General features: G+C 50.4%; 1 protein-coding gene across 2 annotated transcripts in view; it reads left to right on the forward strand.

Moving 5' to 3' along the window:
* The window catches only part of ZNF536 (zinc finger protein 536), a 370,703-nt gene that overhangs the window by 199,052 nt on the left and 144,973 nt on the right, over positions 1–26,678 (forward strand). For both annotated transcript variants that reach the window (XM_058674846.1, XM_004595001.3), the window contains one exon: positions 15,243–15,395. In XM_058674846.1, coding sequence (XP_058530829.1) covers positions 15,243–15,395 — 153 coding nt within the window. The remainder of the gene's footprint in view (positions 1–15,242; positions 15,396–26,678) is intronic.

Here is a 26,678-nt window from a genome sequence, read left to right on the forward strand (position 1 = left end):
TTACCTGGTAGCCAGAAGCCCTGGGTCCTGCCAGGGGCTGAACAGCTTCCCTATGGGCTGTGTGAGATATAAATTAGTGAGATTATGTTGCAGCAGAGCGGTGGCCAGAGCCAAGAGTAGCCACTGGACAGGAAAGTCCAGGGAGATGGCTGCTGTTCATTCTGTTCTGTTCATTCTTTTCTTGTCCAACATCAAGATCAGCCCCTTCCACCTGGTTTTAAGAGCTCTTCTTGCCCCTCCGAGCTGGACTACAACCCCCTAGCCCTGCAGCCAGCAGCCCTTCTTGTCCCCTGCTCTCCATCTTGCGCTCACAATGTCGCGAATCCTCACCCATGACGTCGGGGGAGGTCAGCGCCCAGAGTTTGGTCTCAGGAGCTGAGACCTCAACTGCCTCGAGCTGCCTGAGCCTGGATCTGTTAAGTCTCACTGTCTTTCATCTGTAATGGGAGACTTTCTAGAGTTAGGTCACCTGTGCAAAGCATTCACTGTGTCTGGTGATTATGAGCTGCTTCCACAATAGTATCTTTCAGGTTAAAGTTAGTTCACATTGTGTTATTATTACTACTAGCTTTCTTTGTGTTCATTTTACCCATCCTTACGATTGCTAACCTTCTTTCAGGTAAAAAAAAAAAAAAATCTTGGCCTCAGATCTTCCTCCCTGCAGGTGTCTCTGGCAATTGGCCCAAAGTAGAATCTTGGCACACGTTCTGTGATGGACCAATGGTGATGACATGTGGGGCACCGTCGATGAGACAGGGTCGAGTTGGTCTTGCCCGTTAGGCACAGACCCATGGTGTCCATGTGGGAGTGGACGTGGGTTTTGTTGCACAGCTTTCCTGTTCTCCACGAAGCTGTCACAAATCAGGCTGGCACATCTGCAAAAAGGCTCAGCCTATGTGGACTAGAGACTTAGTCACAGTGGGGCCAGGACCAAGAGAACAAGTGGGTTCCCAGGGCGCATGGAGTGTTCTGGCCCAGTTTCTGTTAGATGAGTACGAACAAGGGTGGGACAAAAACTAGGTATCTCATAGCAAGATGCAAGGGTCAGCTTGGCATGTCCCTGGTACCTCTCATGGTGTGTTCCTGGGCAAGCTACTCCACACGTGGGCCAGTGGCCTGCTCTAAACATCTCTGCACTCCACACGTGGGCCAGCGGCCCACTGTAGACACCTCTGCACTCCACACGTGGGCCAGCAGCCCACCGTAGACACCTCTGCACTCCACACATGGGCCAGCAGCCCACCGTAGACACCTCTGCACTCCACACGTGGGCCAGCAGCCCACCGTAGACACCTCTGCACTCCACACGTGGGCCAGCAGCTCACTGTAGACACCTCTGCACTCCACACGTGGGCCAGCAGCCCACTGTAGATACCACTGCACTCCACATGTGGGCCAGCGGCCTGCCGTAGATACCTCTGCACCTGCCTCCCTCGTGTTGCACCAGCATAGAGAGGCACTCTATACTCCATGAAGAACTCTCAGGCTACAGGAAGGGGAGAGCAAGTGCACCTGCCCTGGGCACACCCACTAAGCAGGGAGGAGGCCAGGAAGTCCAAGGGTGCCTGGTCTACTGGTCACGTCTTGCTTTCTCCTTGAAGATGCTCAGCATTGAAATCCCTGGAGCAGATAACAGTGATGTCGTCCACAATGGAAAGACCAGCCAACATGTGTTTATGGAGTGGCTCTCTGGGCCAGCTCTGTGCTCAGCTTTGATGGTGGTTAGATGGGCAGACCCACAGAGGACTCTTGGTAAGCAGGCTTGACTAGAACATGGGAGAGAAATTAATGATCTATGCAGAGCAGCTGGCCACTGAGGTGAAAGGTTGGGAGCAGGTTCTGGGGAGTGGGCAGGTGCCAGGGAGACCAGACGCTGGCGGACATAAGGCAGAGCCTGCGGAGCAGGAAGTGGCAGATCAGACATACCTCCTAAGGCCAGAGAAGACAGGTGAAGATCAGGTGTGATGACAAAGGGAGAGTGGGGGCCAGTAGCAGAGAGGGCGTCACTGTCCCCTCTCCTCCAGCTCAGTCACCACGTCCTAGGAAGTGGCCTTCGCATTGCCTGGATCTCTGCTTGCTCTGTCTTTCTGATCACCGCCCCTTTGAAATTTGACTAGGGTTCTGGGCACACAGTTCAGCATTTCTGGCTGCAATTTGGTATTATAGCAAAGAATCAAAGGGTACTCACTATCGCTTTAAAGGATGCCTCTTTCGCTCTTCCTCTCAGCACCTGACCCCACAATCATCGCTGGCTTTGAAATAATAGAGCCATCGTAATTATGAGAATTAGTCTAGAGGTTTCTGCCTTCTTTGCTCAACTGAGGTTATGAAGTCTGGTTTTGGGGTGGAAAGGGCATCTGAGACCATCTCCGTTGAGCCAACAAACCCAGAAATCTGCCTGCAGGGTGCCAGCAGCCAGGTTCGGGAGGAGGAGGCAGAGACTCTCACTGTTCAGCCTCTTGGGAGCGGGGTCCAGACCTGGGATAGTGCACCATTTCTCAGAGTGGAAGGCATCAGAATTATCAGTGTTTGCAGAAAACCTGGGACATGGAAGCACTGTGGGTCTGGACCCTTGCAATATCAGTGTTCCCATTATCTTCACACTCCACTGCCTGCTCCTTTCCAGAAACTTCTACACATCCATGGCCTAGGAAGATGATGAGCAGCTATCCTGTGACCTTGGTGGCTTTGATACCAGCACACAGTTGCCAGCAGCAAGTTCTGGGACCTTCCTTTACAGGCAGCAGTGTGGGCAGGATCTGTGTGTCCCTGGGCAGCAGAGGGGCAGAGGCTGTGGTCTCACCGAGGGCGGCTTGCATGTTCTTACAAGGTATTAAAGGAGTAGAGTGATAGTTAATGCACAACTCTTTCTTTGACTTAATTTATTATAATATATGTGGCTAAAATGTAGATCACACTGCTGTTTTGGATCTCCGTTTTGATTCCCAAAATTGCAATCATGATAGGTGGATTATAACCGTGAGTTAACATACAGATGAGGAAATACATTCCCAGGCGATTTTCCCCTAAGGAGATGTTGGAGGGTACAGGGCAGAGTTTTGAATAACCTTGCCAACATTGAGTTGTCGGTTGATGGGCTGGAAGTCACCATCACAGGGCCATATGTGTGTGTGGCTTTAAGCATTAGTGAGGGAAGCTTCCAGAGTCAATGGCGAAAGGGGTGTTCCACCTTAATGAAAGTTCCCAGCCACTCATCAAGCAAAGCGATGTGACCTTATCAGATTGTTATTCATTCAAAACAGTAACAAGTGCCTACTATGCCCTGGGCACCTTGACAACTAGGAAGCCCAGGAGCAGTTGGGGATCGAGTTGGGGAAGAAGAGTCAGGAGGTGAGGATGCTGGGTAACAGGGACCCGGATAACAGGGACTGCAGGCTGAGGGAATGGCAGGGGCAGCAGGCATCACACAGGTCGGGAGCCGGGCCCTCCTCCTCCTCGTGGCATTGCAGCGTGTCCACAAGAACATGTCTAGGCTGACATTTCTCCAAGCCAGACACCCAGTGGAAGTGCCTAGGAGGCTGATGTGCTGTCCCTGGCCCTCAGACTCTGCTTTCCTAGCCAGCAGTGTTCTCCCGCACAGCACCTACCCAGCCTATGGCCACTCCTCCGTCTCGCCCAGCCCAGCTCTGAGTGGGGCAGAGTGGGATGAGCGCTCCCAAGAGCCATGGCTTTGCTGAGAAACAGAACTGAATTTGTGGGTGGACATAGGGCCATGGCCTGGCCGTGACAGGAGTGGACAGGGATGGGCTGGTGAGGGCAGGAGACGTGAGCAGTATAAGCACCTGGGGCAGGTGAGACTCCAGCGACCTAAGTTAATTTTTGTGCTCTTTTCAGAGGGATGTTGGTTATGAAGTGTCTGATCTGTGGAAACTTTTTAGCCTTGCTGGTAGTGCCTGGGGGCAGCCACCTAGAGCCCCTAGAGCACTGGGCTGGTGTGGCCAAGGGAGTGGAGACTGAAGTAGACTGAGGTCAGGTGTCCGTGTGCCACCTTGCTTCCCAGAGGGATGCCAGCTGCAGCCTGTTCCCTCTCCAGACACAGGGTACCCCCAACTTGAGACAGGCCACCATGCTTTAGGGGGTCATAGGAGGAGAGCTAAGAACTTGACTGTCTTAATTATTAAGTCCTGAGGGAACAAGGGTGACCCCTGTGGAGGGCTTGCCCACCACGCGTGTGTTTGCTCCCTGTATCAGGTCTGAGTGCCCACGGGGCACTCACTCAGTGCCAGCCCTTACCGGAGGAGTGAGTGCTGTTTTGCAACCTCACGGGTGAGGCAGAATAGGGTAACCTGCCAGGTGAGGGTCTCTCAGATGCCTCTTTCTGGGCCATCTCTTTGGGTTTTCATAAGAAGCAGAAGAGCAGGTGCTGTCACCTCCATGTGGCAGGCAGATGGGGACTGGGAAAACTCACAAAGGCTTTATAAACATGGGGCCAGCTTACGAGTCGTTCTAGGGCCAGCTGCGTTCTCACTCCTCCTTCAAGAGCGTGAAGGCTCTGCAAACCTACCACCTGGACCTAGGGGAAACCCTGCAATTCATCTACTGTAAGCACTGCTCCCCAAGTCTCCGGGTTTACAAATGAGGAAAGCAAAGAAAGCCCAGGTGTGTGCAGAGACCCCGAGTGGCACAGAGAGGGGTAGAGGTGTCACATTGCGGAGGTGTGAACGAACCTGAGTGTCCAAGGCTGTGGTGGGACAGGAAGCTGCCTGGCACCCTGCCCGCTGCTGTGGGCTGGGGAGGCTTCACACTGAGGGCTGTGTGGACAGTTTGTTTGGCTCCATGCTTTTCCAGTACCCTCACAGTGCATTCCCATGCCTTTTGGGGCTCCTGGGAGGACACACTCATTCATCTTGTCTCTCAGACCCTTGTTTCTGACCACAATGCCTTTGGATTCACGCGTGGAATTTCCAGGGCCTGAAAACTGCCCCGAGAGAAATTCACCAGCATGTGGCACTTTTCTCTGTGGTTGTAGGCCAAGTACTCGCTTGCTTGTATCCTTGTGGCTGCAGGCTGTTGCCCTTGAAGCCAACCCCGAACTAGGGTCAATTCCCTCATCTACACATCCTTTCCTTCCCCCCGCCTCCCCCGCCGCCTGCCACCTTGTGACTGGTGACCTGGGCACCAGCTGAGTGCTGGGGGTGTCCTCCGAGCTTCCCAGGCCAGAGGGACAGCAAAGTGGACATGCCTCACTCAGGTGGAGGAGTTTGCAGGACGGACTGCCGGGGATGGGGGCAAGGCAGGAACTAGCTCAGGAGACAGCCACCAGGAAGCCATCAGAAAAGGTCACTCCTGTGGCTGCTACATCAGAGGAAAATGAAGTTGCCTGTCTGGAAGTACCAGAAAAAAAACTCCCACTTCTGCCAACCTCTAGCAGAGGAAAGCAGCTGAAACTTTGCCCACAGTCATGTTGGCTCATGTCCATTTTGCTGAGATCCCGGGACAGCAGTCGTGCCAGGGACTAGGGGCCACAAGGGACACAGGGACATGGGGTCGGGGACACTGACTTTGGCTTGTGTTCCTCTGCAGTGGCCCACAGGGCAGCCCGGCTGGCTTCTTGGCTCCTCTGCCCTGCGGCCACAGCCAAGGCGGAAGGTTTTGTCTTTCAGACATCCACCAACTGAGCAACAGATTTCCAGAAAAATCTATGTGCTGTGACCGACTGGCAGAGCTCGATAGATTTTTTTTTTTAATTTTTTGCTCATTTGTGCCTGTCAACAAAAGCATTTATTAAAGCTACAAGGGAATGAAGGATTCCGTCTTTCATCTCCCCAAATTTTTAAATCTGCATCCAAGGAGAGCGTCCCCCCGGTAAAGGGTTTCCGACAGAGAAGGCTGGAGAAGTCAGCCTAGCTCAAAAATGGCAGTAACTTCAGGGCTGGCAATTGACACTTGTTTTCTGCCACTGTTTACTCTTCAATAAAAAATGCATATTTACCATAGCAACCTGCTGGTCACGTGGTGCCCTATCTTACACGCTCCCCTCTAAAACAGAATGGCTTCTTAAAGAAACACACACACCCCAACAGACGTGGTCGGCCAGACAGATTTGCATTTTTTTCTGCAGAAGCCTCCCTCCGCAGGATTTAATGTGAATAAACACGTCATTTTCAGAGACATCATTTTGGTCCCCTTGTCTTAAATTTTAGGACATTCATCCTGGAAATCCAAATCGAATGACTCTTGGAGGGGCTTTTGATTATCTGGAGGGCTCACTATTTATTTATTTCAATATAGTGCTAAGCGCGTAGATATAGATATATAGATTTGTGTCCGCACACACCATCTATAAGCAGCAGCCATTAGCATCATCTGGAAGGGAGTTTGGTGTAGAATCTAACGACCTGCTGCTTCATCTGTGATTAAAGATTGTCATCTATGTGAAGCTCAATTGCAGCCGGAATGGCTTTTTCTGCTGTGAACTTGGGAGAACTGCCTGGGTTCTGAGCGCTGTGGAGGAGCTCTGCTGGGGAAGAAGCACAGCCCCTCCTTCACGTGACTGGTGGCAAAACTGGGAGACAGTGTGGGGGGGGACCCTGAGATCCAGGATCACATTCCTGAGTGCCAGGGTGACACAATCTCTCCCCCCTGGTTTGTGCTCTGTACCTGGTCCAGGTGGACAAGCGGGGACCAGTGAGAGAGGCCTCTGAAGACCAGGGGACAGTGAGAGCACCTCCCTTTCCAGAGGGTTCTCCCAGAGACCCTGGGACAGAGTCGGGATTGGCTCACTTGCTGGAATTCCCAGCACAGGGTGGCATGTGCTGCTCTCTGGGCTGGGCTGGGCTAGGGTCAGGGCTGGTGGCACAGGTCTCTGTGGGTACGATAGCCTTGGGGCAGGACAGTGTTCCTGTGTCCCCAGGGTGGGCAGTGGGGTTCATGGCTCTGAACTGGGCCTGTGGTTTGAAAAAATTCCTTTCGGTCACATACAGACCAATGTGCAAAATGAGGACGTAATGTGACCCTCAAATGGCTTTGGGGGACAGTCTGAGTGTGGTGTGAGGCAGGGATGTTGACATGGCCAAGTGGCACCTGGCATGGTCATGATGCTGTGTCCCGGCCAACCCATCCGGCCGCCCGATGCACATGAGCTGCTTCCTAGTGATCCATCATGGACGCCTTGGCACTGCCTGAATAGATTACTTAAAATAGTGCGTGTGCCTCCTTCCCGTGCAAGCCATCAGCCCCGACTGTACATATGCACACACGCTGTCACACGCAGGCTGGGTGAGGTAATTGCGGATCATGTATCTCTTTGTTCCAGACACTTTTATAAAAGAGTATGTATTATGTATGGTGTGACCTTCAAATGTCAGGAATGTGTGGTGCAATAAACTGTCAATATTTGTGGTTATAAGGTACTAGATGACTTTTACAATAATTGGAACGGCTATATTAAAAGCTCCGATCACTCAGCTGGTTAAAGAGAACGACACCGGCCAGCGTTCTTCGGGGACTTGCCTTCTGCCAACTATTAAATGAAAGATATTGCAAGGTGCTTAAGATGTCTTCTTTGTTTAAAAAAGAATATGGCAAAACACCTCTCTGGGGGTGGCGTTATCTCCGCATCATCCTTTCCGTGGGCGCAATTCCCAGGGGAAAAACTTAGCACCACAAGTTATGGTGACCGACCAAGTAACTGCATCTTAAGACTCCTTCTTGGTGTCATTTAGGTGAGAATTCCTGCAGTGACATCTCTCATCCCCCGCCCCCCGGGCCCACTCATCTGGGAGGGATTGTAAATTATCTTAAGAGGATCTTAAAAGCTATAGTTTTTTTTTTTTTTTTGAGAGAAAATAAATTACGTAGAAATCTGTAGGGAATTTATGCTTTAGTAAAAGTAGAAGGTTCTGTATTTTTTTTTGGAGAGAAGCAGTTAAATTGAAAAAAAAAGGAAGGCATAACAAATGTTTTATAATGATTGTAATAGTAATTGGGTCATAGATGACTTTACAAATACCTATTTTCCTATGCTCTTCTATTGATTAATGTCTCTTCAACCTCATGTGAGCCTGCCACTGCTTGTGACAGCATGAGCTTCTTTCCTATCCAGGCATGGAAATGCCTCCCTCAGCAAGACCCTTCTGTCTCCTGTATATAACAGCTCGCTTATGACCTCATGGATGAGGCACGTCCTTCCACCTGGATGCAGTGACAACAGCCACCTCCTCCAAGAAGTCTCCTTGGGTATCATTGCATCAAGCTTCAGTCCCTCCTGGCACAGAAGGTGGTGGAGCTCCTCTGGCATTCAGCTGGTGCCCAGGGTGTTCCCTGCCATGTCTTCCAGGCAGTCTGGAATGGTTCTGAGCATCAAAGTCCAATCCACCTGCTTGCTATGTGTCTTTTGCCTGTTCAAGGGTTTGTTGCTGTGCATGTGTTCGGAACTGAGTGCCGAGCAGGTGTGGATGATGAAACACCCCTGGCATTAACCGGCCCCTACGAGCATGGGCAGTGAGCACCCCACACGCAGGCTAACAGTGGTCTACAAAGGGCACTGTGTGCAAGTAGGATCTGAGCTATCCTGAGAGCAGGCAGTTGGGGAGTTGGGTCATACAGCAAGGTCAGAGGTAGGCTTCCTCCAGGAACCTATGAGATCAGGGAGGAGTTTCCTTGTGGACTTTTGGAGGAGGCGATGAGAGGGGCAAAGTCCTGAGTTGGGAACCATCACTGGGTTGGGGCTGTGGAGGTGCAGCTGAGGTCAGGAAAGGAGGATGGTGCCAGAAGACTAGGTCAGGGCCACAGAAGACTCCTGGTGTGGAGGTAGAGCTTATCCCAAAAAAGCTCCCTGTCCTTGTTCAGGCCAGAGGGAAGAGAAAGTGTCAGCATTCAAAAAGCACATTGCCCCTGATATCCTGGTCAGGGCTGGATCTGTGGACCCATCTCTGCCTGCTCATGGCCAGCCCACTCCTGGCCACAAGACCCTGGCAAGAACTGACCACCCCAGTGTCCTGGCCTGGGGGCCTAGGGACTGGGAGGAGCCTGCTAATTCCAAAGGCAGAGAGAAGAGACCTGAGAGGTGGTTCATCCATCAGCAAGTCAGTGCCATTCTCGCCTGATCATTAAGAAAGGGCTGAAACACTTTGGGCCCACAATGCTTGATCTGGAAGTCCCCCCGTGGTGTATTGCTGCAAGTTTAATCCACGCGTTTCTGATTAATTTTCTCTTAACTTATCCAATGTTGCTTTATCGAAGTTCTTCAAAATTCTAGAATCTGATATTTAAAAATAAATTTTAGCATGTTAGTAACCTAGTTCTCCAATTGCAACACTCCCTTCTTACCAAGAGCCAATGGGCTCCTGCTCAGCTTTGAGTTGGGGTTGGAGGGAAACACAGCAGCCCAAAGCTGCATCTCCTTGTCCGCTCCACACCCACCCAAGGCCCAGCACCACATCCCGGTCACCAAAGAGGAGATTGGCTATTGCCTTCTCACAAATGGACATGCTTTTTCTACAACAGCTCCCCAAACAAATGCTCAGTGCCCTCTGCATTAATGTGGCACTGTTGGCCTTGGCTCTATGGCTGTCCTAAAACTGAGAACTTGAATGAAATAATCCAGGCAACAAGTGGGTGCTGAGTTGAGCCTCCTGCTGCACCTTGCGCGAGTTCAGTAGAAGTATTTACAGTAGCATTAGATTGTTACACATACAATTAATTTAAAGGTTTTTTTTTTTTTTTTCAAATAAAAGGCATCCTTTCTATCATCTGTTCAGGGCTAAGCTGAAGTCTCTTAATTTAAAATTTTTCAAAATAAGGGACATGCCAGGCTTGCAGGAGCAACTGCACAGTCCTCTGAGCTTATCCTGAAGTAGTAGTGACTTCTCACCCCTGAAGAGAACCAGGAGCATCAGTACATGTGGGCAGCCACATGAAAGGAGAGGCAACTTCCAGGGGTCCTACAGCCTTGCCTCCTTACCCTGTGCTCTGCACAAAGAGTTCTTTCCCTTCATTAATGAAGTGAGAGCCCGCGCGTTGGAGCTGCTCTTTGCACAAGGCAGACTTGCAGAATTAACTGACAACTCATCTGGGGAAATGTATTTACTGTTATACTGGAACTTCTGCAGGCATTAAAATATCGTGGCATTTTACGCAAGGGAGTGGTAAGTGCCCGGACGAGCCGAGAGCTGCCGTATGCAGTGTGGTTGCTGGGTAGCTCACTGTGTAAGCTTGCTCACAAGTGATGTCACACAGGGACGGCAGCAGCATCCGGATGCTGCTTTCTCATGGAAATCTTTCCCTATTGCACTCAGGGATGCATGAGGGGTAGGACTACCTGGCAGTTGGGATAAAGAGAGAGTTGAGAATCCAAGTTCGAGTTCACAAGAATACTCTGCTTCTTTGGGGCTCCATCTCTGTCTGGCTCTTACCACTCTCTCATGCCATGAATCAGGAATCTCTGGGAGACCACGTCTAAACTTGGAAGACCACTTCTAAACTTGGAAGACCTCACAAGTTACTCTAAGTTGGTTCCCGATCTTCTCTCACAGTAGCCGCCCTCTGTCACACAGCCATCTGAGGTTGAGGTCTTGTCCACACACTCTGCAGAGGTTCAGCCCCTGCCCTGCCTGACAACCCAGGGACCAGGTGATATAGTCCAGCATCCTCACCTGTCACTTGCAAGATTTGGGTGAGGCATAGATACATGTTCTCTGCCTCCCTTCCCCGTTGGGCCAGAACTTGTAGGAGGGAGAAATATTCCAAGTCAAAAGCAAAGAATTCTTTTTTTTAAAAAAGCAATGTTCAATGCAATCTATAAACTGTCAGACAGAAAAGATTACAGACGCAATTTTTGTCCAGCCCCTTCCTTTCTTCCGCTTGCTTCCGGGAATGGTCAGGGAAAGGCTCATCTGCCTGTCAATAGGGGCCACTGGCTGCCCCTCATTGGCCAACTCTGTAGGGCACCAGGCCAAGGGATGGGGCTGGATCCTGAAGTCTTTCTCCAGAGGGACCAATGCAAGGCTTTTACCCATCGGGTACAGCGAGACTCCTGAGAGCATTGCGTGCCCCCTACCCCCCACCTCTTGGTTTGACTGAGTCACACACAGCTTGGTGGCATGCAGCAACGCCCAGCAGGCGCAGGCGTAGAACCACCTCCGGAGCCTTGCCAGGGAGCGGCTGGGGCTGGAATGCCTTGACCCTCCCTGCACTTGGCTCTCAGCCTCTCTGGACGTTTCCTGGGACCACCCAGCAACCCCAACATCATGGCTCTGAGTTTGTTTTTTTAGGAGGATTAGTCTCCGAGTAAACGCTTAGGCCTTCTGCTGGCCCTTCCAAAAAAAAGAAAAAATCTTGTTTCTGTGTAAAGTGAAAATTAGACTATTAAATCTGCAGAGAAAGTTGTTTATCTTACAAATGTATTCTTTTTTATTGGGCCACACATATCTGAGATAGAGAGATAAAAGGAAGGCAGACACGGACCATCACTTCGAGTGACAAGCAGACAGGCCGGACTTGTCTTGAGCTGCTGCAAGAAGTTCAAGAGAATTGCATCGTCTTGCATCTGAGTTTATCTAGAATGTTCTCTGGGCCCAGAGCCCTGGTAGATACATAAGCCTTCTCATTCTCTTCGCTGGCCTGCCCCTTCACCCCTTTTTAGCAGCTGTCACTTGGCTGCTGCTCCGAGGTGGGCTTATCCAGGGAACTTTGGGGAGGAATGGAGAGATCACAGAGCAAGGGGGGACCTGCAGGAAGTGAACTTCAGAAGTCCTGGACCTGCCTACCTCTGTCGTGCAGCCAGAATCAGGACACTTAAGAAGTTGTGTTTATCATGCAGATTGACAGCTATAGGCCAGCTTAGTGAAACTGCCTGCCTTAAATATATTGCAAGGAACACTCAGACAGAATTTCAATGGGCCACATCACTGTTTTCAGCTGACCCCAGTGGTGCCAGAAAGAGGAAAGCGAAGCAATGCCACTGTTCAGGGAAATGCAAGGTTTGGGGGTTGGAATGAGGTGTGGGGCTGGGGTGGGAGGTGGCTGTTTAAGCCTGATGTGGTTGACTTGGTACTAGTTTGACTTGGTACGGGGTGCTCTGTCTACAGGGAGTGAGTGTCCCACAGTGATTGGGCCTGCGGCGTCTGTCTGCAACACTTTTTTTCTGCCCATTTGCTCTTACCAGGAAGCCCTCCTGGGAGTCAAGGTTGTGAGACTGGGGGAGTCTGCAACACCAGCATCCCATATGAGTATCCATGTATGTCCTGGATGTTGCATTTCCAACCCAGCATCCTGCTAAGGTACCTGGGAAAACAGTGCAGGATGGCCCCTGCATCCAGCTGGGAGATGCAGATGAAGCTCCTAGCAAATGGCTTTGGCCTGGTCAGGTCCTGGCTGCTGCTGTGGCCACTTGGGGTGTGAACCAGCAGATGAAAGATCTCTCTCTTTGTGTCTGTCCTTCTCCCTCTGTAACTCTGCCTAAAAAGAAAGAGAAGCCATCCTCACAGTTCCCATGTTCATCTGGATGATGAATCTCATGCCTGGTGGGTCAGACTCTGCATGGAGAAAGGCCTGCTTCTCTTTGTACACAATTCTAAGATGAAGATCTGGCTCATTTTGTCCCATGATATAAAGGCGCTGCCAGAAGGTATTCGGAGTGGCCGGTGTTGTGACCTAGCAGATTTAACCCACCACCCGGGATGCTGACATCTTCTAGCAGAGCTCCTGTTCCAGTCCCAGCTTCCCACCTTCCCAAGAAGCTCCCTGCCGGTGTGACTGGGAAAGCAGAAGATGTTGCAGGTCCTCGGGTCCCTGCCACCGAGTGACAGATTCGGATGAAAATCCAGATTCCTGGCTTCAGCCTGACCCCAGCCGTTGTAGGCATCTGGGGAGTAGACCAGCAAATGAAAGAGTCTCTCTCTCTCTCTCTCTCTCTCTCTCTCGTCAGCCCCTACCTTCCTCACTCCCTTTTTGTCACTTTGCCTTTTAAATCAATAAAACAATTATTTTTAAAAAGTGAATAGAAATGAAATTAAAAGGTGAAGTTTATTTGGGTGTAATACCTTTTAAAATCCATGTGTAGGAGGGAATCTCCAAATAGCTTCTGAGAAATGTGTTCTACAAAGAACAAAGTCTGAATGGTTTTCAAATTCTTCACATCCAAAGAAATTTGTGGTTTATTACTACTTGTGAAGATTTTCTTTATTTATTCAAGTGATAGGAATAGAGAGGCTAGGAGCTTTCATCCATTGGCTCATTTCCTAAATTCCCACAGTGACTGGGGCTTAGGCAGAGCCAACCTGTGAGCTCAAGAGTCCAATTACTCAAGCTATCACTGCTGCCTCCTAGGTCTGCATTAGCGGGAAGCTGAAGATAGAGACAGGAGCTGGGCCAGGCACTCGGATGTGCTATGCTGGTGTCTTGACCCACGTTGTAACCGCTAGGCTAAACTCCTGCTTCTAACTTTATCTTTTACATCCATTTCTTGGGGGTTGGCATGGTGGTAGAACAAACTAGGCTCCTCCTATAGCATCAGCATTTTATGTGGCCATCAGTTCAAGTCCTGGCTGCTCCGCTTCCAATCCAACTCCCTGTTAGTGTGCTGGGGGAAAAAAAAAACCAGAAGAAAGTGACCCAACTCCTTGGGACCCTGCACCCTTGTGGGAGACTTAGAAGAAGCTCCTGGCTCCTGGCTTTGGTCTGACGTAACTCTAGCCTTTTGTGGCCATTTGGGGAGTGAACCAGCAGGTGGAAGACCTCTCTCTTTGACTCTCTTTCTCACTCTATAATGCTGCTTTTCAAATAAAAATAAAGAAATCTTTTTAAAAAATCTGTTGCCCCAAATTTAATTGAAGCTTCTTAGTAGATCTTCCAGCAATGGATGGAAGGGGTGGGAACAGGCTTCACAGTGATCCTTCCTGGGACGCTTCCAGGCTGGTGATCCGGGCCCTGTCTGCATGCAGAGGGTGCTCTGCAAGTCAGAGGGCTTCCATGGTTGCTGGGTACAGACACTCAAGTAGAAGTGAGCATGAGCTGTCCCTCACCTCTGGCCTGCCTGTCAGTCTGTCCCTTTTGGGTGTTAGTGGAGAACATGAGCATTTTCCTTTGCTTGGAAGGTTCCACTTGAAGGCATTCCAATCTCTGCAGAACTCACAGATCTGCTCATTTTCCCCAGAAGGTTCTCTTGTGCTCATAGAGGGATTTATCATGAGGGTTGGAAGCCATGGCGAGGATCCTGTTAGGCTTGGGATCCTGGAGTTCCTGCTGAGCCATCAGCTCCCAGCTCTGAAGGGGCAGAAAAATGAGACTGAAGAAGGCTCTTGCCTCCCTCCTGTGAGACACAAGCCTCATTCCTTGTCCCGTTCCCTAATGCCATCTCTCCGGTGCTGTGATGTCAAGGCCTAGGGTGCTGTGATAACGTATCCTCCAAGCACAAGATATTTTCCCAGTTTTATTTACTATTATGTCCCACCATTTCTGTGCAGAAGGCAACCGTATGTAAATTTTATTCCATTTTCTAATGGTTTGGGTTACACAACAAATAACAGCAAGAAGGAAAATTTGTATTGATATTTTACATGAGGAAGGTCTCAAGTCGCTGCACGAAGATTTAGATGCAGTGCTGTGACTTTATGGGAGTTTTGCAGCTGAGTTTCTGCACATGACTTTGAATTTGTCACTATGTGTTTATCATGGGCTAATTGTGGAACCACATTTCCATACTTTTTCTTCTCCCTTTCATGGGCTTCTGCCAGCCAGCGATGGATACAAGACTCTACCAGGGAGAAATGATCAGTTTGGGATAATTTTCTTTCCTGTCCCAAAACAGCTGTGTGTCTGCGTGTCGCAGGGAGTCAGACGAGAGACTGTCTATCCATTTGTTGCATGATTTGCTGCGAATTCGATTTGGGGACCACAATGAATTCTCTAGTTAGCCTGGCCATTGAAACTTACCAGATTCCAAAAACACCAACATTTCGAAACTTTTGGGAAAAAAAAAATTATTTAATAAAAAAGAGAGAAGAAATCAAGCCAGCTGCTGACGCAGCTGTTTCTCTTCTTGCTTAATTCCGTTCGATATAAAGGTACCATATGCTGCTTAAGATGATGATAGAGAAGATGAAATAATTTAAGAGAATAACGAGAAAATACATGAATTGTCAGCATTCTGTCAGCGTGAAAGAGCGAAGCAGGCAGGTGTGATATTGACATGTTTAACTTTGTGTGGTGGTAGCAGTTTGGGTGCGAACGACTCCTGACATGTGCTGAAGTCATGTGCGAACGTTTCTCCTCCGCTGCAGACATGGGTGAGGAGCCTGGGAGAGCCACCAGCGTCCAGCAGCCGGCACTGCTGCGCGACAGGAGCCTGGGCTCGGCCATGAAGGACTGCCCGTACTGCGGGAAAACCTTCCGAACGTCCCACCACCTTAAGGTCCACCTGAGGATACACACAGGTGAGAGTCTGGCTGCTTCCCGGGACACAGCTCGGAGCAGGAGGAGGAGGAGGAGGAGGAGGCCCTGGTCTAGCTGTGATCCTGGCCCAGGTCCATGTGTGCTGGAAAGTTCTCCAAAGGCCGGTCTGGGTGCCACTGTGTGATCAGAGCTGATCCTGACTTGCCGCTGTGTTATGCAAAGGATGCTTGGATGGGCAAAAGGACACTCTTGTGGTCCAAGCCTGGGGTTATGACACTCTGTCTCTGACTCCAGAACAGTCTGTAGTATTTAACGAGGCTATCTCCATATAGGAGTCTTTGGACCATCAACAGAAGAGTCCAGCGCATTTTCTCTCAAGAGCAGAAGGACAAGGACAGAGCTCCCCAGTATCCATAGGCGCCACAACTTTTAGCCCAGCCTGGATTCTAATCCTGAGCTTCAGATGGGACATACAGAGTCAGCCCTACCCATGCTGCACGGTTGGAGGTCAGACGACCTGAGATGCTGTTAACCGGAAAGCGGGTATGGGTGGTTGCTGGACCTCTGTGGCCCTCTCTGTGACCAGTGTCATGCCAGGCCCTTGCCACCAGAGTGTATTTTTCCTTCCCTTTTAAAAAAGATATGTTTTGGGTCACTGTAAAGTCCAGAGCAGGTACAATCTTATCATATGTTGACACAGGGGTTTCTGATTCTATTATATAGGGGGTTTTATTATTTTTTTAAACTTGTTTATTTTTGTCGGAAAGGCAGTTTTTTACAGAAAGAAGGCGAGACAGAAAGATCTTCCATCTGCTTGTTTACTCCTCAACTGGCTGCAATGGCCGGAGCTAAACTAATCTGAAGCCAGGAGCATCTTCAGGGTCTCCCACGTGGGTGCAGGGTCCTCAGGCTTTGGGCCGTCCTCTACTGCTCTCCCAGGCCACAAGCAGGGAGCTGGGTGGGAACTGGAGCAGCCGGACGTGAACTGGTGCCCAGGCGGTATGCTGGCATTTGAAGGTGGAGGATTAGCCGATTGAACCATCGTGCCAGGCCCACAACCAGGACTTCTTCGTCCTTCTGCTTACCCAGTAACCGTCACTCCTTCGAGCTCTTCTGTAAGATATCCGCACATTGCCAATACAAAAAAAGAAAAAATCTATCTGAGATATGGACACCTCCATTTTCTTTGATTTTTCTCCTGACACTTTATCTATTGGAATATGAGCTGCTTCAGAGGATAGACAAATATGCCATCTATTTTCAAAAATAATTGTGGTGTATTTCCCAGGGAATCAATAGCGAGCTGGGTTGGGCTGGGGATATGAAGTGTGCAGGGGCCAGGGGAGCGTCACCGGGTTGGGGGAACCTCACCTGGAATGTTACAAGTGCCCACAGATCTTCCTGACAGCCAGAGTTGCCATGAGGACAAGTAGCTGTGTGTCCCAGGCTGCCTCAGTGCTCAGTCGGGCTGTGGGTCCCCATCCTTACTGTTGCTGACTGTGCCACTCATGGAGTTATCCCAGGCAAACAGGAATCAGATCCAGGCACTCATCCCATGACCCCAACTCCCTCCCAACCCTGTCCTGCAACATTCTTCATCCTCTTCACTTTTCAAAAACAGCCCTACCATTGCCGCGTACTGATGTTCGTTCCTGTTGCAGAATCCGGGTGCGCACCTGCCACTCCCTCCATTGAGATGAGATGTTCTTCCTCTGACTGGTCCCTGCAGGCTTGGCTCTACTGCAGTCTGTTCACTGAGACCTCTCCCTGCAATACTATCTCATTGACTCCCCCCACCACCACCCCACCTCCTTCCTGCTTTATTTTCCTCCTAAGCATGAAATTCTCTTGTCCAGGTCAATTATTCGTTTCCCTGTGTGTTGTTTGTCTCCCGCCAAGCAGGATCTAAGATTTGTGAGGGTGGCGCTGTTGTCCATCTTCTTAATTGCCATCATTTCCGTGACCCCAGGGCTGGCGAGAGCACCTTACACCTAGCAGGGGCACAGTGAATTTATTTGAAAGGCTGAATGACAGACCCTGTTCCCCAGGGAGGGAGCTACCCGCCCCCTGTCATCCCTGTGCTGTGCTGTGCTGTGCGGCAGGAAGAGGTCAAGTGCAGTGGGGAAAGCGGTTGGTTCCCCAGGGACCACGGAAACCACAGCATGGCACTCAGGGGCTGCAAATGCTAACCCAGGAGGGCTGTGGACTAGGAGACCCCCACCACTGCCAACTCCCCAGGGGTTCCAGAGAAGGAAGCGGCTCTGAGCGCCTGCCTCAGGGCACTGGGCACCCTCTGCCTGATGCCTGCAGTGTGTCAGTGTTGTCCCCTTCTCAGTGAGGCCCCTCCGGTGCGCCTGAGTTTCCCACCCACGCACTTCCCAGGCCGCTCCTTTTGCCTGTTTGGTCTTTCTCCAGAGCTCTCCTCGCAGCTGAAGCATTGCTGTGAATCTGCGTCTTGTTGTCTGTCTTTGGGAAGGCTGCATGGGAGCGCCACGGGCACCAAAGCTCGTGTCTGCGTGCCCAGCTGTGCCTCTGGTGCCTAGCACAGAACTGACTCACAGGATGCACCCAAAAAACACCTGCTGGGTGAGCCCAAGAGTGAGTGAGTTCGAGAGTGTGACTGGACTTCAGAGGAGTTAGGGCAGACTCAGGTTGGACCCTACCCTTGCTTTCCTGCTCAGAGTGGAGCCTGAATTGTGGTTCTAGGAGGCCCATGGGGGCTGCTCGCAGGATGTCCACTGTTGGGGAGTGGCGCTCTGAGCTTGTGACGCTGGACGGGTTTGCAGCTTGCTTCTGTGAGGTTGGTCTTGAGCAGGTGTGGGAAAGCAGAGACAGAGGCTAAAGCAGTGGCACCAACACCATGTCTGTCCAGTCTGCCCAATGGTCACAGACACTGCCGGGTGGCCACCGCGCCTTGCAACTTTCAACTTTGAGCAGGAAGAGTCTTTTCAAACTCACGTCTCACACCACAGTGAAATTGGTGGTCGGTTGTCTTTGGAGACACTGAGAGAGGCCAAGTAGGGCTGTGGGCAGAGACATTCCAGAAACCTCCGAGGCTGGAGCAGAAAATGAAAGAAGCCATGGAAACATCACACTACCGGCACCCCCCACCACCCCCTCGGAAGACAGCATTCGGCATTCGCAGTGTTTAAAAAGCAGAATGGTAACCAGATAAAGATCAATTTCCTTTTTATCTAAGAACAAAGAAGTTGGAAAATGCTTACACTTGTGCATTTGAATAGAACAGAAAGTGTTACATGTTATAAATCACCGAAGTAAACATCCATTATGACAGTGTAAAAGTGGAGATTACGGGAGTAATTAAAAATCAAAATCAGTTTATTTGTTGATAACTGATTTCATAAGGGCCCAAGGCATTGGGTGGCCCTGAAGCCAGCTGCCCCCTTTGGCCTCTCATGTCTTGCTGTTTCCATGCGACACGGAGAGGACAGTCATCTGAGAAAGATGCTCCAAAATGCCATCTCCTGAAGTTTTTCTGCAAGGGATCTGTATGAGCCCATTTAAAACTCCAGCATAATAAATCCACTTTAATTGGCTGGGCTCTGAGGTGCTCCAGTCTGTATTTTTCTGGCCCGCTCCATCTTTGTTAGAAGCCTTGATCACCTAACATCAACGGATGAAGACCGGTTTCTTTTCTTTTCTCCCTGTGCCCACTCAATTGTGCCTCCTCTGATCCTCTCACCCAGGATGCTGAATGGATGCCCCTGTCCGGTTGCTCAGGATACTTGGGAGCTGGGCGGAGCCTGTAGGTAATTGGGATGCTGCTGTGGCCTTTCCCCACAGCTGGCTTCAGTGGGGTTAGGAGGATGGGGACTGAGAGGAGGAGCCTGCAGGTGCTGGATGTTGCCCCATGATGGTCCCTGGCAGGGACAGGTGCTCAGGGCTGCCTAATGTGAGATAGGCTGAACTTCCCTCCTGGGAACCCGAGACTGACTGGGCATGGGTACTGTCTCTGTTAAGGGCAGTGTTCTAGCTTGAATTTAGAGCAGACAGGGCCGGTTCAGGAAAGAGGATGCCAGTCAAGGCTCCGTCAACAAACAGACCCAAGGAAACACGCGCGCACACACACGCGTGCACTCAAGGATATTTCAGGAAGTTTGTGGAAAACTGGAGCTAAAGCAAGTTCATTCTGATTTAAGAATTTTAAAAAAAGTCTTGAAAAAGTTCACAGCGGATGCACAAAAAACGGCGTGGCTTAAAAAAGTTTTTTTTTTTTTTTTTCATACAAAGAAGCTTTTGCTTCCGTTTTCCACAAATGTTTTGACATACTCTTGCGTACACAGCCATGCACCATATCGCGTCATTGTAGTCACAGGTGAGCCACGTACAGGATCGTGGTCCCAGAAAATTCTAAGAGAGCTGAAAAACTCCTGTTGCTGGTGATGCCTGGGTCTCCAGAATGCCCACCAGGATGCATTACTTACTTGTTTGTGGTGATCCTGGCTTCCAAAAAACCCTTGGAGCTGCCAGCTGTATAAAAGCGTGGCTCCTGGAATTATGCATAGTACCCGAAACTTGGGAGTGAACATGAATAACTATGTGATGGGCTTATGGATTTACAAGTTTTATCATTATAGTTTTAAAACTTTATACATTTTTTTTGGGGCTCAGCAGCGTGGCCTAGTGGCTAAGGTCCTCGCCTTGATCCCATATGGCTGCTGGTTCTAATCCCGGCAGCTCCACTTCCTCTCTGTCTCTCCTCCTCTCAGTATATCTGACTTTGTAATAAAAAAAAAACAACTTTATACATTTTTCATTAAAAATTTTATTTGTAAAACAGGATGTGTGAGAGAATGGAGGCGGTACGGGTGAGAGGAGAGGGAGGCCTCAGCTGACTCATTCCCCAAATGCTTGCAATGGCCGAGGCTTGGCCGGGGCCAGAGCCCAGACCTGGGGACTCAACCCGGGCCTCCCAACATACAAGGTTGTATGTTTTTCACGTTGAAAGTAACCCCTGGAGAAGTTCTCGGAATGTATCCCAGTTGAGAGTTCCTCATACTGAGGCTTGGATTCCTGTATAAGGAGTTCTATAAAAAACTGGCCTATGGGCCTGTGACCACTGGGAAGTTTCAAGATCTGCCATCAGCAAGCTGGAGACCCAGAAGAGGCAGTGGTTCAAGTCCCACACTGAAGGCCTGGGAGTCGGAGAGCTGAGTTCCAATTTCAGTCTGCGTACAACTGCAGAAGATGGATGCCATGGCGCAGAGGACACGGCTGTTTGCTCTGTGCACAAAGTCACACGTTAATCCCATCTACAAACACCCTGGAAGACAGACTCAGAATGATCTTTAGACATGCAGGCACCTCGCAGCCCATGTGACACCTGGGTGGCCCGTCCCAGAGATGCAACAGCAGACACTCCATGACACGTAGCGGGCAGGGCTGTCCCCTGGGCCTCCCTGCGTACCCAGATATGCACTCCACCCTTTGCTTCCATACTCCTCTGCTGGCCCCACCTGGAGCAGCTGTGTGTCTGAGAGACTCTGGAGAGTCCAAGTTAAGTGTTCTGTGGGTGTAGGAGACAGGCAGGTGGCTGGCAACCCCAGACTGGTTCAAGGGGTGAGCCTTGGCCGTTCAAAGTCCCTGCAAGGTGGGACACCTGTGTTGGGGTGCAGGGTCCTAGGTGTTCCTGCTTCTGGGGGGGTCTCACTTCTATGCAATTTCCGGGGAGGACGATTGGGTCAGGAATGACCACTGTGGACAAAATAGAGTAGTGAATTTATCCGTGGCAACTTAGAGGCCCAAAAGTTCAGGGACTGATTGGGCTCAGTGTTTTGTGCTCCTCTCCGATGTTTGTGAGGGTTCCGTGGGTCTGGTGTTGATGTGCTATGTGCCCGGCCCTCCCAATTTTCCTTGTTGCTGCCTCTGTCTCTCTAGGGGGACCGGGGATGCCCTCATTGCTCTTTGCGTCTCCGTCTTGTTGCTGAACAGCAGGCTTCACAGCCACAGAACACAGTGCAGGGGAAACCTGCTCCCTGCAGCACACCCAGTGGGGGTGGAGCGGTGACGTGAGGGTCCCTTTGCACACCCAGTGGGGGTGGAGCGGTGACGTGAGGGTCCCTTTGCCTCGTGACCGAGGCTGGGTCTACACAGTAGGATTCAGCTGATGGGGACAAGTAGCAGTAGCAGTAGCAATCCTAGTGACAGGACCCCCCTCCAGGCCCTGGCTCCCACCCACCCGCAGGCCCTGAACTAAACATGACATGGTGATTTACTCCTGGTCCCTACAGCACCTCCGTGACCCCAGCCTGCCAGCCCTCTCCCTGCACAGGGCAGGAAGTGGCTCCAGATATGAGAAGAGATGAGAATTGACGCCTCTCCCCACCTTCCAGCCCTGCAGATCAGGCCTTGGGTTGTGCGTTGCAATCCAGGTCTGTTGCTTCAGATGCCATGCTGTGACCCACAGCCTGTGTTGGCACTGTGCTTTCTTGACTGTGTCTCTGACTGAGGGCATCTTTTTTTCTGCAGCGACTGTACCATACACCCTAGCCAGCAGGGAGCAGGTGACTTTTGCCTGCAGGTGTTGCTGACGCAGCGTCCAGGTCACTTGATAGGCAGGGTCTTCTCATTCCGGTTTCTCCTCCTTTGCTCACCTGGGCTGACCTGACACTAGGCCTTTGCCTGGAAGGTGGAGAGGCTGGGAGAGGGCCTCTGTGACCCCTGTGATATCCCAGGTTTCCAATGGTTCTGGAAGGGGCATTTCCTCTTTCAAGAACTGCCAGGGTGCCAGCTGGTGCGTGAGTGTGAGAGATGGAGCAGGGTAACTTAGGGGTAACTTTGGCTGGGCCACACAAACACCTTTTCCTTTAATGTATCCTAAGATAGGCCAGGCTGCTGCAGTCTAGGAAATAAATACTAACCAATAGAAAGCACAAGAAAGACATCTGCCCCAAAGGAGAGCGTGTGGGGTTGTTTCTGGCAGGGAGATGGCTTCCTGGGAAATGAGCAATCAAACCACCAAAGAGCTTCAAGAGGAGATAACTTCTCTTTTGTTTTGAATGAAAACTCTGTAGTTTTTTCCCCCAAAATGAACGAAACTTCCCCCGCTCCGCCTTCATCCTCCACAGTCGCCCACCCTGGCTCTTCCTGCCTTAATGACATCCCAAACTTTGGAGGAAAATAATTGATTGAATTTAAATTTCCTTAAAAGTTGAAGAGGTAATGTTACAGTATAAATTTCCTACCAAACACTAAGTAGGGAAATATCCATTAGTGAAATTAACTACAGTTTCTAGGTAGCTAACAATGTGCGCTATACAGTAGGGCATGGCTAATGAACACTGCAGTGGGTGATATTTCATTATACAAATTAATGCTCACATTTTAATGGGAAAGTCACATAATGAATCTCGGCTTCAGTGACAGCAATTAGAGACACAGATTGTCCCCTTCTGGACAAGGCACTGTTTAGCAATAAGCAGCTGTGTGAAAAGTCTTCAGGTTTACAACATATATATGCTTTGGGGGAATTAGTGTACAATTTATATTAATGTACTGAAGCTTCGCTGTGAAGGCACCACCATATTTATTTCTCCTGGTATTAACTAAGTAAAGACATGGAGGAAGACTAAATACATATCAAATAAAGAATGCAAACTTGGGGAGAGAGTCTTTTGACTGAAAAGCGAAACTATTTTAGAGATTTTGCAACCAAAATAGAAAAAGAAGAGAAAAAATTTTGAAAGCACCAGAAGCTTGAATCACTTCATAAAACGCTTGGTCAAAGGATTTCCAAAAGGGGTAGTAAGGATCCACCTATTATTCTTGGAGGGTGGCTGCTGGGAACTTGTTTTGAATAGCTCCAGAATAACTTCTCTGGGATGGAAGCCATCAAGAGAATAGCGAAGGCTAGAAGTAACGAAAGACCCAATGTGCAAAAATAGGTGCACTGAACTCATTTAATCACCTGGTCATATATTTCTAGAAAATTGTGAGACAATGACTTGGGAGAAATCATCAATGATATACCAGACCTGGGTATCTATCTTATGCCATATGTCAGTGGAAAACTGGGCTAATGCAAGGCAGTTCCAGTAATTTCACTAATCTCTGAAGTGATGAGCCTGTGATGTTTCTGATGAGGTTGGCTTTTCCAGCAAAACTCTTGCTCCTCAAAATGAATTATTTGGGTCCGTGTCTTTCTTCTTCAAGATGCTATGAGATGATTTCCCACCCATGGGCACAAGTGTGTTTCATTGACCTGCTTCATATAGTGAGCAAGTGGCCCAGTACTGCACATCCTTGTCCTAGACGTGCATTTTAACCCAGTGTGCAACACAAAATACAGGGCCCTCTTGGTGTTTCAAATAGCTTTAAGATAGGCAGCCATATTCAAATGTGGGAATTTGGATAAGAGACGTTTTCTTAGAGAGTTGGAGTTCTTACTGGCCCTGGTTGGCTAGAGCTGGGTGGCAGCCATCCTCCACAAAAGGCATTTTCCCATAACCCCTGCTCTTTTGCATTCTCGTGATATGCTTGCCTTTGAAGTCATGAGAGTGTGTGGCCCCTCAACAGGCACATGGGATGTCAGTGTATCTGGAGCAAATGGATGCACCCCAAGGACCCATCGCACCCTTGAAACCTTGGGCAGGTCTGAGGGATTTCCCGTGCTAGATGGGAACTTATTTGTGCTCTAAGTGGCCAGTCTCTCAACTAGCTAGAGCTGCAGGCAGGTTCTGGGGATGCCTACGTCACAGAGCTGCATGGGGCCTGGGCAGATCTGGCTTGGGCAGGGGCTAGGCTGGCCAGCTGATTGTCTGGCTCTATGGTAGAAGCCTGCCCATGTCCTGAGGCTGGGGTTTGCTGGTAGCCCAGAGTACTTAGGTTGAAGCTACGCCTCGGTATGGCAGCTTCGACTGGCAGCTCCTGAGGTGCAGGTGAACTCAACATTTGCATGCACTGGGCAAGTGCAAGGGCACACTGGGTGGGCCCTGGGTGCCTATACCATTTGCTGATGGGACCTTCCTCTAAGAGGTTACCACCATTTTTGTGAGAAATTTGCCTGCTGAACGCTCTGAAATGTGCCCCTGGGGGAAAGAGTGATTGGGAAGCAGCTGGGATGCTTCAGATGGAAGAGATGGCCCAGGACCAGCTCAGGAGTCTCAGGAAGGCTAGCTCATGCCCAACAAACACCACATCGCCCAGAGCAGGCCGCCTTTACTTTCCAAGCATGGCCCATGTCCCCACGCTGGCCAGGAACTGAAATCACCATGACCACTCAGTCAACACCCACCATGCTCAGGCACTCCAGCCCTGGGATCTTTCTTTATGGGTGGCAGTTGAGGCCAAAACCCATATGTTGTGCAGGAGTGGAGTGCTGAGAGTAGAGATGTTGTCCCCTGCGTGTGTGTGTGTGTGTGTGTGTGTGTACTACCAACTCTCTCTTCTGCAGTGCCCCAGAGCAGGGCTCCGTCTGTTTACTTTTCTATTCAGTCCCTGCTTGGGAGGTGGGTGGAAGGTGCTTTTTGGTCCATCGGTTTATGCCACCAAGAAAAACTATACATAAGTGAATCTACATGTGCGTGGGCGTGAATGGACACACACATCTCTACACTCCTCCAGGAGGTGTTGCTCAGTCATTGGATGAGCCTGCTCAGGATCTCACACTGTAGGTGGAGGAGGCAAAGTTCTGAGACCAGGAGCCTGTGTGTGCAACAGACCTCAAAGTGATAGGAGTGTTCCCCTGTCCCTTGATCCAGGGGCTCCAAATGCCTCTTGAGTTTAACATTATCTTCCCCATTACACCCCGATACCCCAGTTCTTCCCAAAGAGGCTCCAGACAGAGGCCTCCACCTCGGCTCTGCAAAGGGTCCCCAGGTATTTCTGAAAGATCCCCACTTCCACTCTGAACTTGGGCCCCTTCATTCACAAACAGGGAAGCAGAGCTGTCACAGTGCTTTTGAAAACTCCCAAGGCAATTCTACATTGCTCATGCCAAGTGCAGCCTTTCTAATGTCTGCTTCAGAAAGAACGAGATACCAATGCCTACCGCCAAACCCAGGGCCACTCTGCATTGAGGGCGCAGAGTTGGTGGTCCTCATGTGCGATGGCCCTTGGGGATAAATACAGACATGTCCTGTGCAGCCCACCAAGAAGGCAGCTTACACCCTCCGCCCCCAGACTGGAAGTCAAAGTCTACATTCTCCCCTCAAGTTGCCTTCTGCTAACGAGTCCCCTTGCTTCTGTATAGTTGCTTTGCCAGATGCATTTAATCATCGCCAGGTCCATTTTTGAAATGCAACCTGAGCTTCCCCAGTACCTGTGGCCTCACCTCTGCTGACTCTCACTTGCTGTGCTTTCCCCAGCCCACCCAGCCCACCCAGCCCTGCTCTGGCCAGGGTCTGCCGTAAGTGTGGGTCAGGGTGCTGAGTTTTTAGGCAGACTCTTGGCTCACAAACTTTGCCCACCTCCTGAGTGTCAGGGCATGAGCTCTGCTGTGCCAGTCACGGGGCTTCCCAAGGATCTGGGTGAGCTGGGACATTGACTGTCCATGCCAGCCACAGCACCCTGGTTGTAGTGAGAGGTCCTCACAGCACTGACTGAAGTGGGGCTCTCTGTATCTTTACCCCCAAGGGCAGAAAGCCCTCCTCCCAGACCCACCTTACTGTGCTAACCAGAGGCGACAGTAAGATTTCCATCTAGAGGAGATTGCTAGCTGGGCCACCTTTCTAGACCCAAAGGCCATCTCTGAAGGAGGTTCCCCCGGGGGAGATCTCAGCTGCTTGTTGCTAGTGAAAGGGGAGCTCATGGCCTCCTGTCCCAACCTGGGGATGCCGTGTTGTGTCTGCATGTTTCTGGCTCATGCTCCCGAGATGCCCTGCAGCTGGCAGTCCTGTTGATTACAGAGCTCAGACCCCCGAAACGCCCCATGTCCAGAGAACCAGGAGTCTGGGCATCAGATGCAACGACACGTGGAGAAATGTCTTAGAAGGCACTCTTTCCCGGTGCTTTTAGCTCAGTCTGTTTTACAATAGAGCAGACAGAGGAGGGAGAGGGGGGTGCAGTGACGAGGAGCGAGGCGGGAGGGAGGAATGGTTGAGCTTCCTGGGAGAAAGAAGTGTGGATATTGACAGGGTCCTATTGTGACCATGCTAAGAGGGACCACCGAAGTCCTCCCTGTTTCCCGCAAGCCCTTTGATGGCAAAGTCAGAAAAGACCCAGGATCGCCAGCAAATTCTTGGAATATCTTTAAATCCACACTTGTTTACTTTCTCCTCCTGCTCTAATCTCCCCATGCCGACAATGGATGTTAAGTTGTCTGTTACATGTTATCTTCTCCTTTGGGGGGAGAACAATGGAAGTTG

The sequence above is a fragment of the Ochotona princeps genome, chromosome 16, assembly GCF_030435755.1.
Source record: "Ochotona princeps isolate mOchPri1 chromosome 16, mOchPri1.hap1, whole genome shotgun sequence".
Lineage (NCBI taxonomy): Eukaryota > Metazoa > Chordata > Mammalia > Lagomorpha > Ochotonidae > Ochotona > Ochotona princeps.